We start from the raw sequence: 13,569 nt of genomic DNA, 5'->3' as shown, positions 1-13,569 counted from the left end.
TGACTGGGGAGGGATCATCCGGTAGTCGAGTTGTAACTTGTTGTCGACCCAGATCTCAGTCAGGATATTTACCCATGGAGTACGGAGGACGTCGGAGGTAGGTGGGAGTCAGGTTAGGCCACCTACTTCTAGCCTAACGGCCGTTTCTTGTAGATTTGAAACACACCGTGTTGACTCCCGTCCGTCTTTAGCCTCCTTGACCCATTACTCGTCACGATCTCTTTTTCCTAGATAGTCAGCATACTCCGTTTAGTCTATCGCTTCCGGGGACAAGGTACGGACCATATTCTCCCTCCGGATTAATAGCTCACTCTAGTATACTCTGTAGGATATTAAGGCAATCATCTGCTTATGATGTTTTGCCGTCTCTATCACCGAACAGGCTACATTTCCGGCCTTGACAGAAAGACGGTCAAGTCTTCAGAGTATACGAACGGAGCACGGAGTACAGTTGCCTCCTACTTGTGAGTCGCCAGAGTCGCCCACACCACATGGAACGTTGTCGATAGCCGTGAGACAAACGGCAGGGTATCTATGCCATTTATCTCTATACCTCCGATTTGTTCCAGCTCTCCTTCGCGGGAAGCTCTAGTAAAGCCGGTCAATAAGCACATTTGGAGCTAAGCTGGTCAGAGTAAATGCGTAAACGACATGTCTGATCCGTCGAATGAATTGGTAATAACTGCATAATCATTGCGCAGTGTCAGGATCGTCATCTCGGCACCCGGCATCCTGGGGACTGGGAAATGTCACCCGTTGCCTCGAAAAGAAGGAGGGGTCTCACTGCTCAGGAAGTAGTTTCAAAGATGGACTTAACTACGATGGAAATCACTGTTTAGGAGAGGATTTACCTTGAGCATCCTACCCTACGCTTTTAGGACTCCCAGCCCAATCGCCGGCATGCGGCTGTTTTTTCCTCGAATGATGGAAATATATTGCATTTGCATGTGGAGTGCAGGTGTAGCCTAAGGTACATGGTTAATTAATATGGGGAATTGCTTGCCTCGTATTCCATATGCTCTTCTCGATCTGCCGTCTTCAATCTCGAGTCGCAGAGTGATTACATGGGTATCGGCAAAATAATAACTATGGAATTAAGCCGACTGCTCTCGGAAGGATTCCACGATTTCCCATCTCGTGCTTTTTCCACGACTAGCCAAAGATTACTCCCCGAGATTTGGAGAACCAACTTAACACTCGTTGATATTGACCAGGATGACGCCAGGGCTTTGGGTGCTGCGACCGGCCAGGTTCCCTGTCATGATAACGATAGTCTATACTATTATTTTCTTTGGAGTTTCGAACTAGTCGTTGCCAGGGAAGTCAACGTCAGAGTGATGATTGTTTTGAAATTCCTTGTTTTTACTTTCTCCATCACTTTTGGCACTGTTTAACTTGTTTGGGCCTCTACTTGTTTCTTACTTGGTACGGAGCTACTTGGTTCTTGTCTATTGGCGACGAGGATATGTGGTGATGGATCCTATGATCCTATTGATAACTCTAGTCGATAAGGAAGCTTTTTAGCTCTAGGAAGCTGTTCCTGCGTCGTTATCGCATGGCGCTTGTGGATAAGATAGGAGCTATCGGACGTCATCAGCTGGTTGTATTCGACGATGCTTCGTGTCTCCCGTCTAAAGTGAAAGAACGATATGATGGTTATTCTGCACTCTACCTCGCTATGAAGTATTATTATTGTCCGAATTTTTTGAATTTGACGGATACTTTGATCCTCTGATCCTTGTTGGAGCTTATGCTTGTCTGGATACCTGCCCATGGTTTCACAGATACCAGCGCCGTCAAGGCATCTGGTATAGGCTTCATCAAGTACTTCTACATAGCTTGAAGAAAGCAGATACATACTCTACTCTCTTGAAACCAGTCCAGCAGAATCGATCAAATTTCATTCTGAACAAGCAAGCACACGACTCGGAGACTGTAAGATCCACCTCAGCCTGACATTTAAATCGCGCGGGTTCCACATCGGTGTCCATGGATGGCAAATTGGCACGACTCGACTCCATCCGTGCCAAAACCATGTCCATGTGTCCTGTCCATCTGGTGAACAGGCCAATATGAATCGAGCGTTTGTCTGTCGATCGAGACATTTCTCCACGTGGCAAACCCGCGCCTGATATTTTCTTAATTACTCTTACCTGCGCTATGCTCGACAGCCTCGACTTTCCCAATCGGATTGATCCGCCGAGGAGACTATCCTCTCGACTCAGTCTGACATTAAACAACTGATTGGATGGGGTTCCAGCTTCCTAATTTCGTTCCTGCAGACTGCTTTCTGCTTTCTATCTTAGCCTCACGCATGGAACCTACGAGAATTCAGCTATTGTAGTCGATAACCCCGCGCTTCCCGCTGAGGCACCGCCCATGCTATCTTGGCTGCGATGCTGATGCTCTACTTTAGGTTCAGATTGGCTAGGTATCAGATGATCGAAGCTGGGCTGTGTTGATCGAATCCTTCATCCCACAGATCGCCATCTTACTTGTTGTCTGATGAGTACGCTGGGTGGCCTATGATACTCTCACTCGGAATGTATACTACGGAATACAGGCAGACTACATTTCCTCCGCCCTGAGCCGCTTGTAGTACCTGAATATCCGTCATTGTATCCATCTACTATGCATCAAGATCTTCATCCGTTGCATTCTGGTGGCGTCTGATCGAATAAGGCCGTCGTTAAGCGTAATCAGGCAGAAACATGCATTAACATGCATTTGCTTTTGTAATTCCGATACACATCGCAGGTCATACGTGCAATCGAAATGATTATCACTGTTATTTAGGCAAAAGTGGTTGGTAATGACTGCGGGGACATTTGATTATATCAGCTTAGTGATTGTGCAACAACCCCAGCGACGTATATCATTCACACGGAGCATAATCTCTAGCATCATAGTAATTTTCCTTACTAGGTACTCTACACCTACAAGGTTCAGACAACGATCAGGCTGACATTGACACCGTAGATAGATCTCTCCCGTAGCGCGCCCGCCGCAGCCGCAGCGCAGATGATCTCCTGATAAACGAGATCCCGAGTGACCAGTCACATTTCATTACATTGCGACATCTCGAGTCTCCAGTTCCGAGTTGATCTTCGCAACCTGCAGGAAGGCAATGCACCCTGCACAAGGGGGCAGTCCCAGCCCCAGACCCGCTCTCGTCCAGCCACCTGCAGGAATCTCAGGGGGCACGATTTGGGCATCAAGAGTCAATCAGTCACCTGGTGATCTCCTTCGTGTAGATACATGTGCATGTTCAAGGTCCCGGCGGTAATCTTCTCAATGGACGACCAGCAGCTCAGTTGATATTTGCTTTTGGTGGCTGAATGCCTGCCGCCTGCCTCCCGTCTGTCTTTCGGTAGGGGACTTGCCCGTGGGCATAATGGGGGGGGGTGGGGTTTATGAGTTACCGTATGTATGACCAGGGGTTGTTTATGGCGGAAGGCGTTCGTATTCGTTCATTAGATGCCCTTTTTTCCTCCCCGAGGGCAATTTGTTGCCAAGATACGTAGATCTGGCAGCGGGGTGGAAAGGCCTCCTGCAGATGAAGATCGCTACTCCGCGGTTTCAGGTAAATGGACAGGCACCGCTACTATAGCGGTAAGTTACAATAATCAAATGAGTAAACGTGAACTGTTGTATTACCGCGACGAGCAAAGCTACCAGTCGGTTTCACTCTCGCTACCGGGGTATGCCTTCTTGCGTAACTTCCACAGAGACTTCTCCCGCTGCGCGGCTTCCCGGTGCCGCCGGCTGTTATCCTCTATCACTGTCATCCAAGGCACGTTGCTAGCGCGCCGTATCCGGTCCCTGAGCACGGCAGACACCATGCCTTGCGTGTCTGCGTCACCCGCTGCGTCCTGTCCATCCCGAGTGTCGGGTTCTTTGCGTGCTTTGGCGACAAGTTCCTGGTGGCGCTTTTCCGCAGCCCGCGCGGCGTAGTAGTCTTCGCTGATGGCCCAGCTGGGGTTATCCAGCATGCCGCGAACTAGCACGATGCCGTGGCCCTGTTCCAGAGCATCCCGAAGTTTGGATCCCGGGATTGGAGTGATGAGTTCCAGCTTGCGGGATGAAACGTCGATGGAGCGGACGAGGGCCAGACCCAGGCAGTTTGAGGCCTTGGGGTCGAGAGGGTTGCAGCTCCCGGAGCCGACGAAGAGATAGGGTAGATCTTCGTTCGGGGTACGTGTTATCATTGATTCAAAAGAGGAGGACGATGTAGGAGCGGCGTCGCCGTGGGAAGCATCCGTAACGTCGTTCATGTCGACATCTGAAGCGGTATCTGACAGATCTTCTGTGCCTTGCGTCGCGTCCCGTTGAGTGCTACGCGAAAATCCGGCTATATCAGCTTGGCCCATGATTGCATTGGGAGACTCAACGGCAACAACGCCGACGAGCGCTCCTTCCAGGGCCTCATGGAGAAGGTCAGGGCTAATCTGAGAGCCCATCACCATTATTCCACGAATGCCTTGCCGTGGCCCGGCGTAGTCGACAACGAGCGGTCGAGTTCGGGACATGGTTGTATCCAGCCATTGTGGATTATGTGTCTCGCTTGGGTGCGACATATGGAAGTAGGATTGTACTTGCATCGAGCGTAATTGAGCGCTTGACCTGCTGACAAAATCGGTCGGCTGAGACGGCAGCGTGGTCAGAGGAACTCTAGCTTCCTGGGCAGCCTGGCCGAGGGGCTCCACGACCTCGGCCGGGCCTTTCTCGCTCATGTACACGACATCCGACAAACCCAAGGACTTCACTAGCCATGTCGCGACCTCGAGACCGAGCCCGAAGATCCATCCGGGGTAATTGATAATGAGTGGACATTGAGGGTAGCTTGCCAACAGGGCTCGATAGCGGTCCATAAGATCCATCGCTGCCAAAACGTAATGGTCAGGGTCTTCCTTTGGAGATGTCGCTCCTATGTGGTGGGCCCGGATGATCGAACCATCCTGGGATTCAGCCAACGATGGATGGGTGAACGGCGGGCCAAAGAACGGAGAGCGAAGGTGTGCCAGGTAAACCTGTCCCATCGGAGAGAATTCCGGCTGCCCAGGATCAAGGTCCAGGAAAGCGACTCCATCAGTATTCCGGTAGTTATTTTCGGTTTGCGGCGCTGGACTGAGAAGATGATTCAAGAGGTAGCGGCTAAAGGTTGATTTCCCTGATGCTTTGGGACCACAGATCAGGACTTTCAATCGTCCCCCTCGCTGCGAGAGCGATCTAATCGCGGAGCTCCATTGATTTTCAAGATGTAGTGGCCTCAGATGACGATTCCAGGAGTCGTCGGATGAAGTATATAACTATCAGCAGTTAGGTGGCAGATAGACCCATGAACTAGAAAGGAGAACACGTACCACTGAGAAAGTTCTCTTGGTGGACGCAGAAGCTTTCTTCAATGTCAGTTTGTCCGCTGGTGTGTTCTTCCCATTCCATATCCGCTGATACAATGGCGAAAAGTGCCTAAGTCGATAGATGCCACTGTTACATGATTTGATTTCAATCTCAGCTTCGCCATCAACCCCAGCTACACACTTGATGACGGGTAACGACTGCGTAGACGGCGCGTAAACCCTGTAGAGCCGTGGCGAAGGATGAAGCTTTGCGCCCATCAGGCTAATCACTCCTCGCTTGACCCAAAGGTCGTAATGTCCCAACAACACGAGGGTCTAGTTTGCCATTAGTACAGCACATATACATGTCTCATGCTGTTTCATACCATCTTCTCTTTGATACGAACACAGAGTGTATGCTCATCACTAGAGACGATATTGCTCTTGTTCAACCGTGTCTTTGAGAGTGGAAAATCCTGGATCTGCGGGAGGTCATCGACCGGGGATTCATAACTGTAGAGAGTTAGCGCATGTGTTCTTCTGAAACGACATTCCTACACTCACCCTTCAGCATCATCCTCTACAGCAATGGCTCCCACACCATTTTCTTGCTCCAGTATATCCTCATCCGCTTCCTCGGCGGCGTCGGAGGTGTCAGCACCTCCCTTCTCCGGAGCTTGGGTCCGCTCCGAAATATGTGCTCGTGTGGCACCAGCAGACCTGTGAGGCTGCTTTTCAGCCAGCTCAACAGAGCTCAAGCTCTCTGCCTTCCTCCTCGTAGAGCGCCTCGTCTGTACCCGATCGTTTCCGTTAGCGGCCTGCCTCGCGGCGCCCTCCTCAGGTGACCGCCGCGCTCTTTTGGATGGCGGCTCGACGACAGGTTCATTCTGCACGGTCTTCTCTGGCTCTACAGGCTGCGCTTGCTGTTGCCGAGCTTTGCGCGCCGCAAAAGCGCTGACCGGAGCTAAGATAGAGTTTCAGTTAGCTATCGGCTTCAGATTGAGCAGGAGCACGGAGGGAGATTGAGTCTGTACCAGTCGCCTGCTGCTTCTCGGCTTTTCTTTTCATGAGATACAATTTTGGGCGCAATTGGCTCAAGATTATGAAAACAAAAGTATGTATTCAATGGAAAGGCGGCACCACAAAAATCTCATATCATCGCGGATTGCGGACTTTAGATGGTGGTCTGTGCTCCGCGGAGGAGAAAAAAAAAGTTGTCGCTCACCAGATTCCGCGGCCGAATAACCTCACGACTTGCGGAGTCAGCTCTTCACCAAAACTTTATTAATCATACACATATGACTCTGTTCGGAAAGAAATTATATTGATTTATTGGCATTTTGCAAATATACCTTGAGCGCAGCCAGCAGGCCGAGGCTGCAAGTCCCGACCACTCCGCATCGAAATCTCAAACGCTTCCTTTGACAGACAGCTCTGTCGAAGCGCAATGGCGCCAGCCAAGTCGATTAAGAAGACTGCCTCGGACAGCGAAAGCAGTTCGAGCAGCAGATCGACATCGCCCGAACCAACAAAGAAGTCGGAATCCGATCGCGACACTGAAGACTCCTCAAGCTCAGGTTCTGAGTCGGAAGATTCGGCCAGCTCCGATTCTGAGAGTGTCCCTTCGTCCCCGAAGATCAAGGCTTCAAATACGTAGGTCCTATCGCTTACGTCGTTCTCGGAGACTGTCAAGCTGACGAGCACTAGCTCATCTACAAACGATTCCCTCTACCCAAGACCTCCCTACAAGCCACCATCAGGCTTCAAAGCTGCGAAGAAGCAATTACCTCCATCTTCTACCACATCCTCCCTCCTTTCCGACCTTCGCGGTAAACAAATCTTCCACATCACTGCGCCTGCCTTCCTTCCTCTCTCGAAAGTCAAAGAGGTTTCGCTGGCCAAGATCTTACAGGGGGAGCCGGTACTCAAGCACGAGGGCGTGCAATATGGTATCCCACCCGAGAACATTGGCCAGGGCGACTTGGGTGGGAAGAGTCTCCTCCTATACGATTCGAAGACGCAGACATACTACAGCGCACCTGCCACTACCATGCCTACATATCACGTACAAGAAACGATCAACATCCCTAAAAGCTTAGGGACCGACGATGCAGTATTGGCAGCAGCACAGGATCAGATCAAACCACCAAGGAAGCAACCGAAACATCTGAAGATGCGGTTTCGCCCAGTCGGTAGTGGAGATGGTCCGCCAGAGACGATCGGTTCCAGTTCGGAAGAGTCCGAGGGAGAGGGAAAGCCAGCTTTCAAGTTTCCCAAAGAGTCAAAGACCGAGCGCGAGGAAAGAAAACGGAAGCATGCCGAAGAAGTGGAAGGATCCCAATCGGCTGGCTTGCCCAGGAAGAAGTCCAAGAAACAATCTGTCGATGCATCACAATCAAGCAAAAAGCGAGATGAGAAGAAACGGAAGAAGGAGAAGGCGTGATAAAAGTCGAAATGAGAACTGTATTTTCATGTTTTTCATAAGCGAAAAAAGTTGTCCACTTGACGAGATTGCGCATCATGGCCAATGGTGCCTGCACTCTGATCTTTCGATTTCTAAGAAGAAGCATCTTTGGGCCAAGGATCGAGTCCTGGATGCTCAAGTCGGGAATCTAGCACTACCATATTTATCTAAAACAAGCTATACAGCCTTGAAGATATCCACATTATAGTGCTGCTCTCGACCAGACTCCGTTGCTCCAGGTTCCCAAGCCAAAATTGGACTACACTGCACAGCCACTGATACCAGCAATCAGCCTCGTGCTTGCACTAGGCCCAAAGGTACTTGATGAGCGCAAATACTTAGTACAGAAAGATCAATCAGATATCATATGATCTTAGATCTCAGACGCGACTTAGGCACATGGAGTTTTGTTTGATCATCCCACATCCCACGATCTTCATATCACGTCCAGCTCAGACTCAGAGAGGCGACGGTAATGTAAATTACAGGCAGATCAAAAGGGCGATGACATAAGCCAGCTGAGGAATGGCCCGCTGCTTCTGATTGGATGAATACCGTGCCTCAATCACATGCAATCCCCATGATTGGTGGGCCCGGAGACTGATGAACAGCTGATACAGACAAGTGACGCCAGAGGTCAAGCTAGGGCGTTGGGCTTGTCCTCTCTGTAAGTACTTGCTTAGAATCACTGCACGTTGTTCATTTACTGCAACTCTTTCGCTTCGTGGATCTTCATCTGGAAGATCATGCCTTAGTCTTTCTTTTCAGCATGACTCAGAGCCCTTCACTTCTGTCGCCCTAATGACACCCTCCTCAAGCGTTTCGGTGCACTGATAACAATCTTGTCGGAGGCCCTTATCAGTTTGGAGTACTATAGAGACGGTGAGGGTTCAGTTATCTCGTTACTTTCATTCCCTTTTTCTTCATCACTAATAGGGCATGCTGCTTGTTGTGTACCAGTGAACTGATTGACAGGATTATCTGTCTATTGTAACACTAGGTGTGCTCAAAGCCCTGGTTGTGACATCTGACTTGTTGCCTCCAACCAAATCCGTGGACAACGCACTCCTTCAACCGCAGTCATCATAACCTCGTCGCTCCGTACCTTAAGGCTGCGGCCGCGATCTACCGCTGCATTTCTTTACCTTTTTTGGACTCAGGGAATCACTTAGGCACTGATCTACGTCGAGAATGCGCCCATTTCTGGACGATGCAAAGCGTCGGGTGGACCGCAAGCTCAGCGCAAGCAGACAGTCCTTGTCGACAAGCCGTCTTCTTCCCAGTGCTTTGCCGGATAGACTGAAAGACAATCACGATGCCCAGGTCGACTTTACTGCACCTCCCGGAGGATCTGGCTCTCGCGAGGGCCATCTTCAATACATGCAACAATCCATATTTGGGATGATCGCCGCTGTTGGCTCCAGGTCTGATTTTCATGCGCGGTTTGACGAGTCAAGCGACAGTGATGGAGAAACAGAGCAGCGGCCAAGGAAGGAATCTTCTGCCAGGCAAGGAACATCCGCGTCGGCAAATACATCCTCCCTCGATTCAAGCCAAAGATCCAGTTCGCGGACAGATGGGAAACCAGAGAAGGAGTCGGGTACAAGAGGCCGTCGTCATCGAAGGACAATATCGGACCATAAATTATTTCGGCCATTCAAGTTGAACTCCAAGGATGAGCCACAGACCGATCCTTCAACGGGCGATGAAATGCCCAGCGGTTCACCTCCTACACGGCCGCGCAGTGCCACTCCTCGAGCAGCTCCTATCCTGAGCCGTATGGTCGAAGCTCAAGCCCAATTTGATTTGAAAGAGTCTTCTACCGAACGGTCCCAATTATCGCTCAATGAAAGTGGCGAGAAGGGCCCTCGCGACGCATCCGTGTCCCCCCTTTCTACAAGGCTGATGGATATGTTCGGCTTTGACAAACCAGAAAAAGTTCTCGTTGAGTATGCCTGCTCACTTCTCCAGAGCATGCTTTTACAGGGGTACATGTACGTCACCGAGGGACACATCTGCTTTTACGCCTATCTCCCCAAGAAATCTACAGTGGCTATCAAGTCTGGGTATCTTCACAAACGTGGTCGAAAGAACCCCAAGTACAGCCGCTACTGGTTTTCCTTGAAGGGTGATGTTCTCTCCTACTATGCCGACCCGTCAAATCTCTACTTTCCGAGTGGTCATGTCGATCTTCGATACGGGATTTCTGCCTCGTTGGGCGAACCGAAAGAGAAAGGGAGGGAGCCTAGAGATTTTCAAGTCACTACAGACCAGAGAACGTACTATTTCAGAGCTGATAGCTCCATGAGTGCGAAGGAATGGGTAAAAGCCCTGCAAAAAGTGATTTTTCGGACACACAACGAGGGGGAGAGCGTCAAGATATCTTTCCCGATCGAAAGCGTTATAGACATAGAGGAAAGTCCTATGGTAGATTTTGCTGAGACGTTCAAAATACGCGTGATTGAGGATGATGATTCGTACGCGATTGATGAGGTATGTCTTGATTACGATGCTTCTGCACAAGGCTCATGGTTCGCAGTATTTCTTCACATTCTTCCACTCCGGCCGAGAAGCATTCGAGTTCCTTAGAAGCCTCATCAATAACCAATTCTTGAAAAGTTCTTCTCAACACCTTTCGCCGCAACCGGACCGGTCGCCTCGGTCTGAGCGTACCCGCATATCTCGAAACAGGTGGTCGTTGGCCAGCGGGTCGAGCAGAATTCTAGGTAATAGCAGAGCTGAGACGCAGCGGAAAAGGGGTGCAAGCACGAGTCATATGAGCCTCGCGCATGATGTTATAAAATCATCGCCGGCAACTCGACACCAGGACTCGTCAGACTCAATATTGAATTCTTTCGAGCAAGGGACTGAGTCTTCAGCCGCCTGGCAATCGATGACGGATGGGGCAGAATCAGCGAGCCAGATCTTGAATCGCAGTGATGTCTTTCAATCTCCTACTATTCATGGTCTGGACAGAAGACCTTCTGGCGGAGAAAGAAGAGGGCGACGCGATTCTGACGAAACGGCTCGATCACTATCCACGCGTGCCAATGTTAGTACCGGTCAACAGATCGATGAGCATGGCAGACGAACGGATGGAGATACGAGTGGACGTGAGGCTCGGGATCCCACCGGTGAATCAGACCAATACACGCAAGATCCAACTAAATCCTTCTCGGGTGCACCTTCTTTGAACGAGCTTGTCAAAGCCGGGGTATATCCTCTCCAGCGTGCAGCAGGCCTTGCCGAGTACTTGAGGACCCGGTCAAAGCAAATGAGTAATCTCCTGGCCAGTGAATCTATGGGCTATATAGAGAAAGTCTCGGGAATGTGGACTGGTGGTCGAAAACATTATGGCGAGGCAGAAGATGTCTTGCCAGATGATCAAGACGTCGATCCAGAAGACAAGGAGGATGGCTGCAACTATGGCGACCGTTTCCGTGCGCACTTTGCACTACCGCCGACGGAGAAGCTGCAAGCTACATACTTTGCATACTTGCACCGGGTGCTTCCACTCTATGGCAAGATATACGTCAGTCAGAAGAAGCTATGTTTCCGCAGTCTTATCCCTGGGACTCGTACAAAGATGATTCTTCCTCTGAGAGACATTGAGAACGTTGAAAAGGAGAAAGGCTTCAGATTTGGCTATCACGGTCTTGTTATCATTATCCGCGGACATGAGGAGTTATTCTTCGAATTCCGTACGTCTGATGCTCGGGATGACTGCGCTGTTACGCTCCATCAACGTCTGGAGGCTGTAAAGTTTATGGCAGAGTCAGGCTTGCTAGCTGAGCAAGACCAGAATGAGTCCGAGGCAGCGATGGCAGAACACCGTATGCTTCAAGAGGCCAGATATGATGATTATGGCGAAAATGACTTGCGGCCCTTGAATGAGTCTTCTGAGCTACATCCGATTTTTGACGATCCTCGCGCTTCCATCGTCAACTTCAAACCTGCCGAGTCTCTTCGGATCACCTGTCTGACGATTGGCTCGCGAGGCGATGTGCAGCCATACATAGCCCTATGTAAAGGGCTACTTGCAGAAGGCCATAGGCCAAAGATTGCAACCCATGCAGAATTCGAGCCATGGGTGAGAAAGCATGGCATTGATTTTGCTCCGGTGGAAGGGGACCCAGCGGAACTCATGCGTATTTGCGTTGAGAATGGGATGTTCACGTATTCCTTTCTCAAAGAGGCGTCGCAAAAGTTCCGGGGCTGGATTGACGATCTTTTGTCATCGGCATGGGCCAGCTGCCAGGACAGCGACCTCCTCATTGAGTCACCCAGTGCAATGGCGGGTATACACATCGCCGAGGCGCTGAGAATCCCTTACTTTCGTGCCTTCACAATGCCGTGGTCACGGACAAGGGCTTACCCACACGCCTTTGCTGTGCCTGAGCACAGAATGGGTGGTGCGTACAACTATATAACGTACGTGATGTTTGACAACGTCTTTTGGAAGGCGATCGCCGGGCAGGTGAATAGATGGCGGAAAAACGAGCTCGGCCTGAAGGCGACTACTCTGGACAAGATGCAACCGAACAAAGTCCCATTCCTCTATAACTACTCTCCCTCGGTAGTGCCGCCACCGTTGGACTACCCCGACTGGATTCGGATTACCGGATACTGGTTCCTTAACGAGGGAAGCGACTGGACTCCTCCAACCGCCCTGTCCGAATTTATTCAATGTGCTCGCGAAGATGGAAAAAAGATAGTCTATATCGGGTTCGGATCAATAGTTGTATCTGATCCTTCGGCACTCACCAAGACAGTCATTGAGTCGGTCCAGAAGGCTGATGTTCGCTGTATTCTCTCCAAAGGATGGTCCGATAGGCTCGGCGACCCTGCCAGTGCTAAGCCGGAAGTACCACTGCCGCCAGAGATCCACCAGATCCAGGCTGCGCCGCATGACTGGCTCTTCTCGCACATAGACGCTGCCGTTCATCATGGAGGAGCCGGTACCACTGGGGCGAGCTTGCGTGCTGGCGTGCCTACGATCATCAAGCCTTTCTTCGGTGACCAGTTCTTTTTTGGGTCGAGAGTTGAAGATTTGGGCGTGGGTATTTGCCTGAAAAAGCTTAATGTGAGCGTTTTCTCGAGGGCGCTCTGGGAAGCCACCCATAGCGAGCGAATGATCATCAGAGCCCAGGATCTAGGCGCAAGGATCCGTAGTGTAAGTGAGATTCTTGCGATCAATTGCACGTGATAACTGTTATGCTAACAATCGATCACAGGAGAATGGAGTAGCAACTGCTATCCAGGCTATCTATCGCGACCTTGAATACGCCAAAACGCTTGCCCGCCAGCGCTCCATTGCTTCATCCACGCCTTTTTCGCCAACACCTTCTGCCAAAACGACGGCCGAGCAGGATGCTGATGATGATGTCGAAGACAGTGAGGAGTGGACGTTTGTTGGCGACGACACTGACATGGAGATGTCAAGGAGGCTACGAGATAGGGCGATCTCCGATGCCGATATGCTACCCGATCGATTGCTTGCCAATTCTGTTCCTGGAGATTCTGCACCGGGAAGGAAATTGACTGGCCGCTAAACGCGGCTGACCGGGCGGTGTTGCTGAGTTGCAACATCCACCTCGCCAGGATATCTTACGATTTGATGACATTTTCTTTCTTAATATTGCGATCCACTACGTTGTTTAATGATTCGGTTAGGGAGTTGTGTTTAGAAGGCACTCCAGCTCTCCTTGATTCGGTGTGCATTCTGCATAGAGTATAATGTTTGACCGTTTGATATCATGGTGTTGG

General features: G+C 50.5%; 3 protein-coding genes across 3 annotated transcripts; 2 read left to right on the top strand and 1 right to left on the bottom strand.

Moving 5' to 3' along the window:
* Positions 1-3,671: 3,671 nt before the first annotated feature.
* grc3 (polynucleotide 5'-hydroxyl-kinase grc3) lies at positions 3,672-6,407 on the bottom strand (the record flags this gene model as incomplete). Its single annotated transcript, XM_033558974.2, has 5 exons — positions 3,672-5,309; positions 5,364-5,675; positions 5,726-5,852; positions 5,904-6,303; positions 6,374-6,407. The coding sequence occupies 5 exons, from the start codon at positions 6,405-6,407 to the stop codon at positions 3,672-3,674; spliced, it is 2,511 nt and encodes an 836-aa protein (XP_033414865.2).
* A 379-nt stretch (positions 6,408-6,786) lies between these two features.
* ALT_4629 (DNA-directed RNA polymerase I subunit RPA34) lies at positions 6,787-7,782 on the top strand (the record flags this gene model as incomplete). The annotated part of the gene is made up of 2 exons (XM_033558975.1): positions 6,787-6,992; positions 7,047-7,782. The coding sequence occupies 2 exons, from the start codon at positions 6,787-6,789 to the stop codon at positions 7,780-7,782; spliced, it is 942 nt and encodes a 313-aa protein (XP_033414866.1).
* A 1,212-nt stretch (positions 7,783-8,994) lies between these two features.
* Positions 8,995-13,355, top strand: atg26 (sterol 3-beta-glucosyltransferase; the record flags this gene model as incomplete). The annotated part of the gene is made up of 3 exons (XM_033558976.2): positions 8,995-10,296; positions 10,343-12,976; positions 13,038-13,355. The coding sequence occupies 3 exons, from the start codon at positions 8,995-8,997 to the stop codon at positions 13,353-13,355; spliced, it is 4,254 nt and encodes a 1,417-aa protein (XP_033414867.1).
* Positions 13,356-13,569: the final 214 nt, after the last annotated feature.

Source organism: Aspergillus lentulus, assembly GCF_001445615.1.
Source record: "Aspergillus lentulus DNA, contig: Alt08, strain: IFM 54703, whole genome shotgun sequence".
NCBI classification, from domain to species: Eukaryota; Fungi; Ascomycota; class Eurotiomycetes; order Eurotiales; family Aspergillaceae; genus Aspergillus; species Aspergillus lentulus.
The sequence above is the reverse complement of the archived record's forward strand: the minus strand, read 5'-3'. Positions and strand labels throughout refer to the sequence as shown.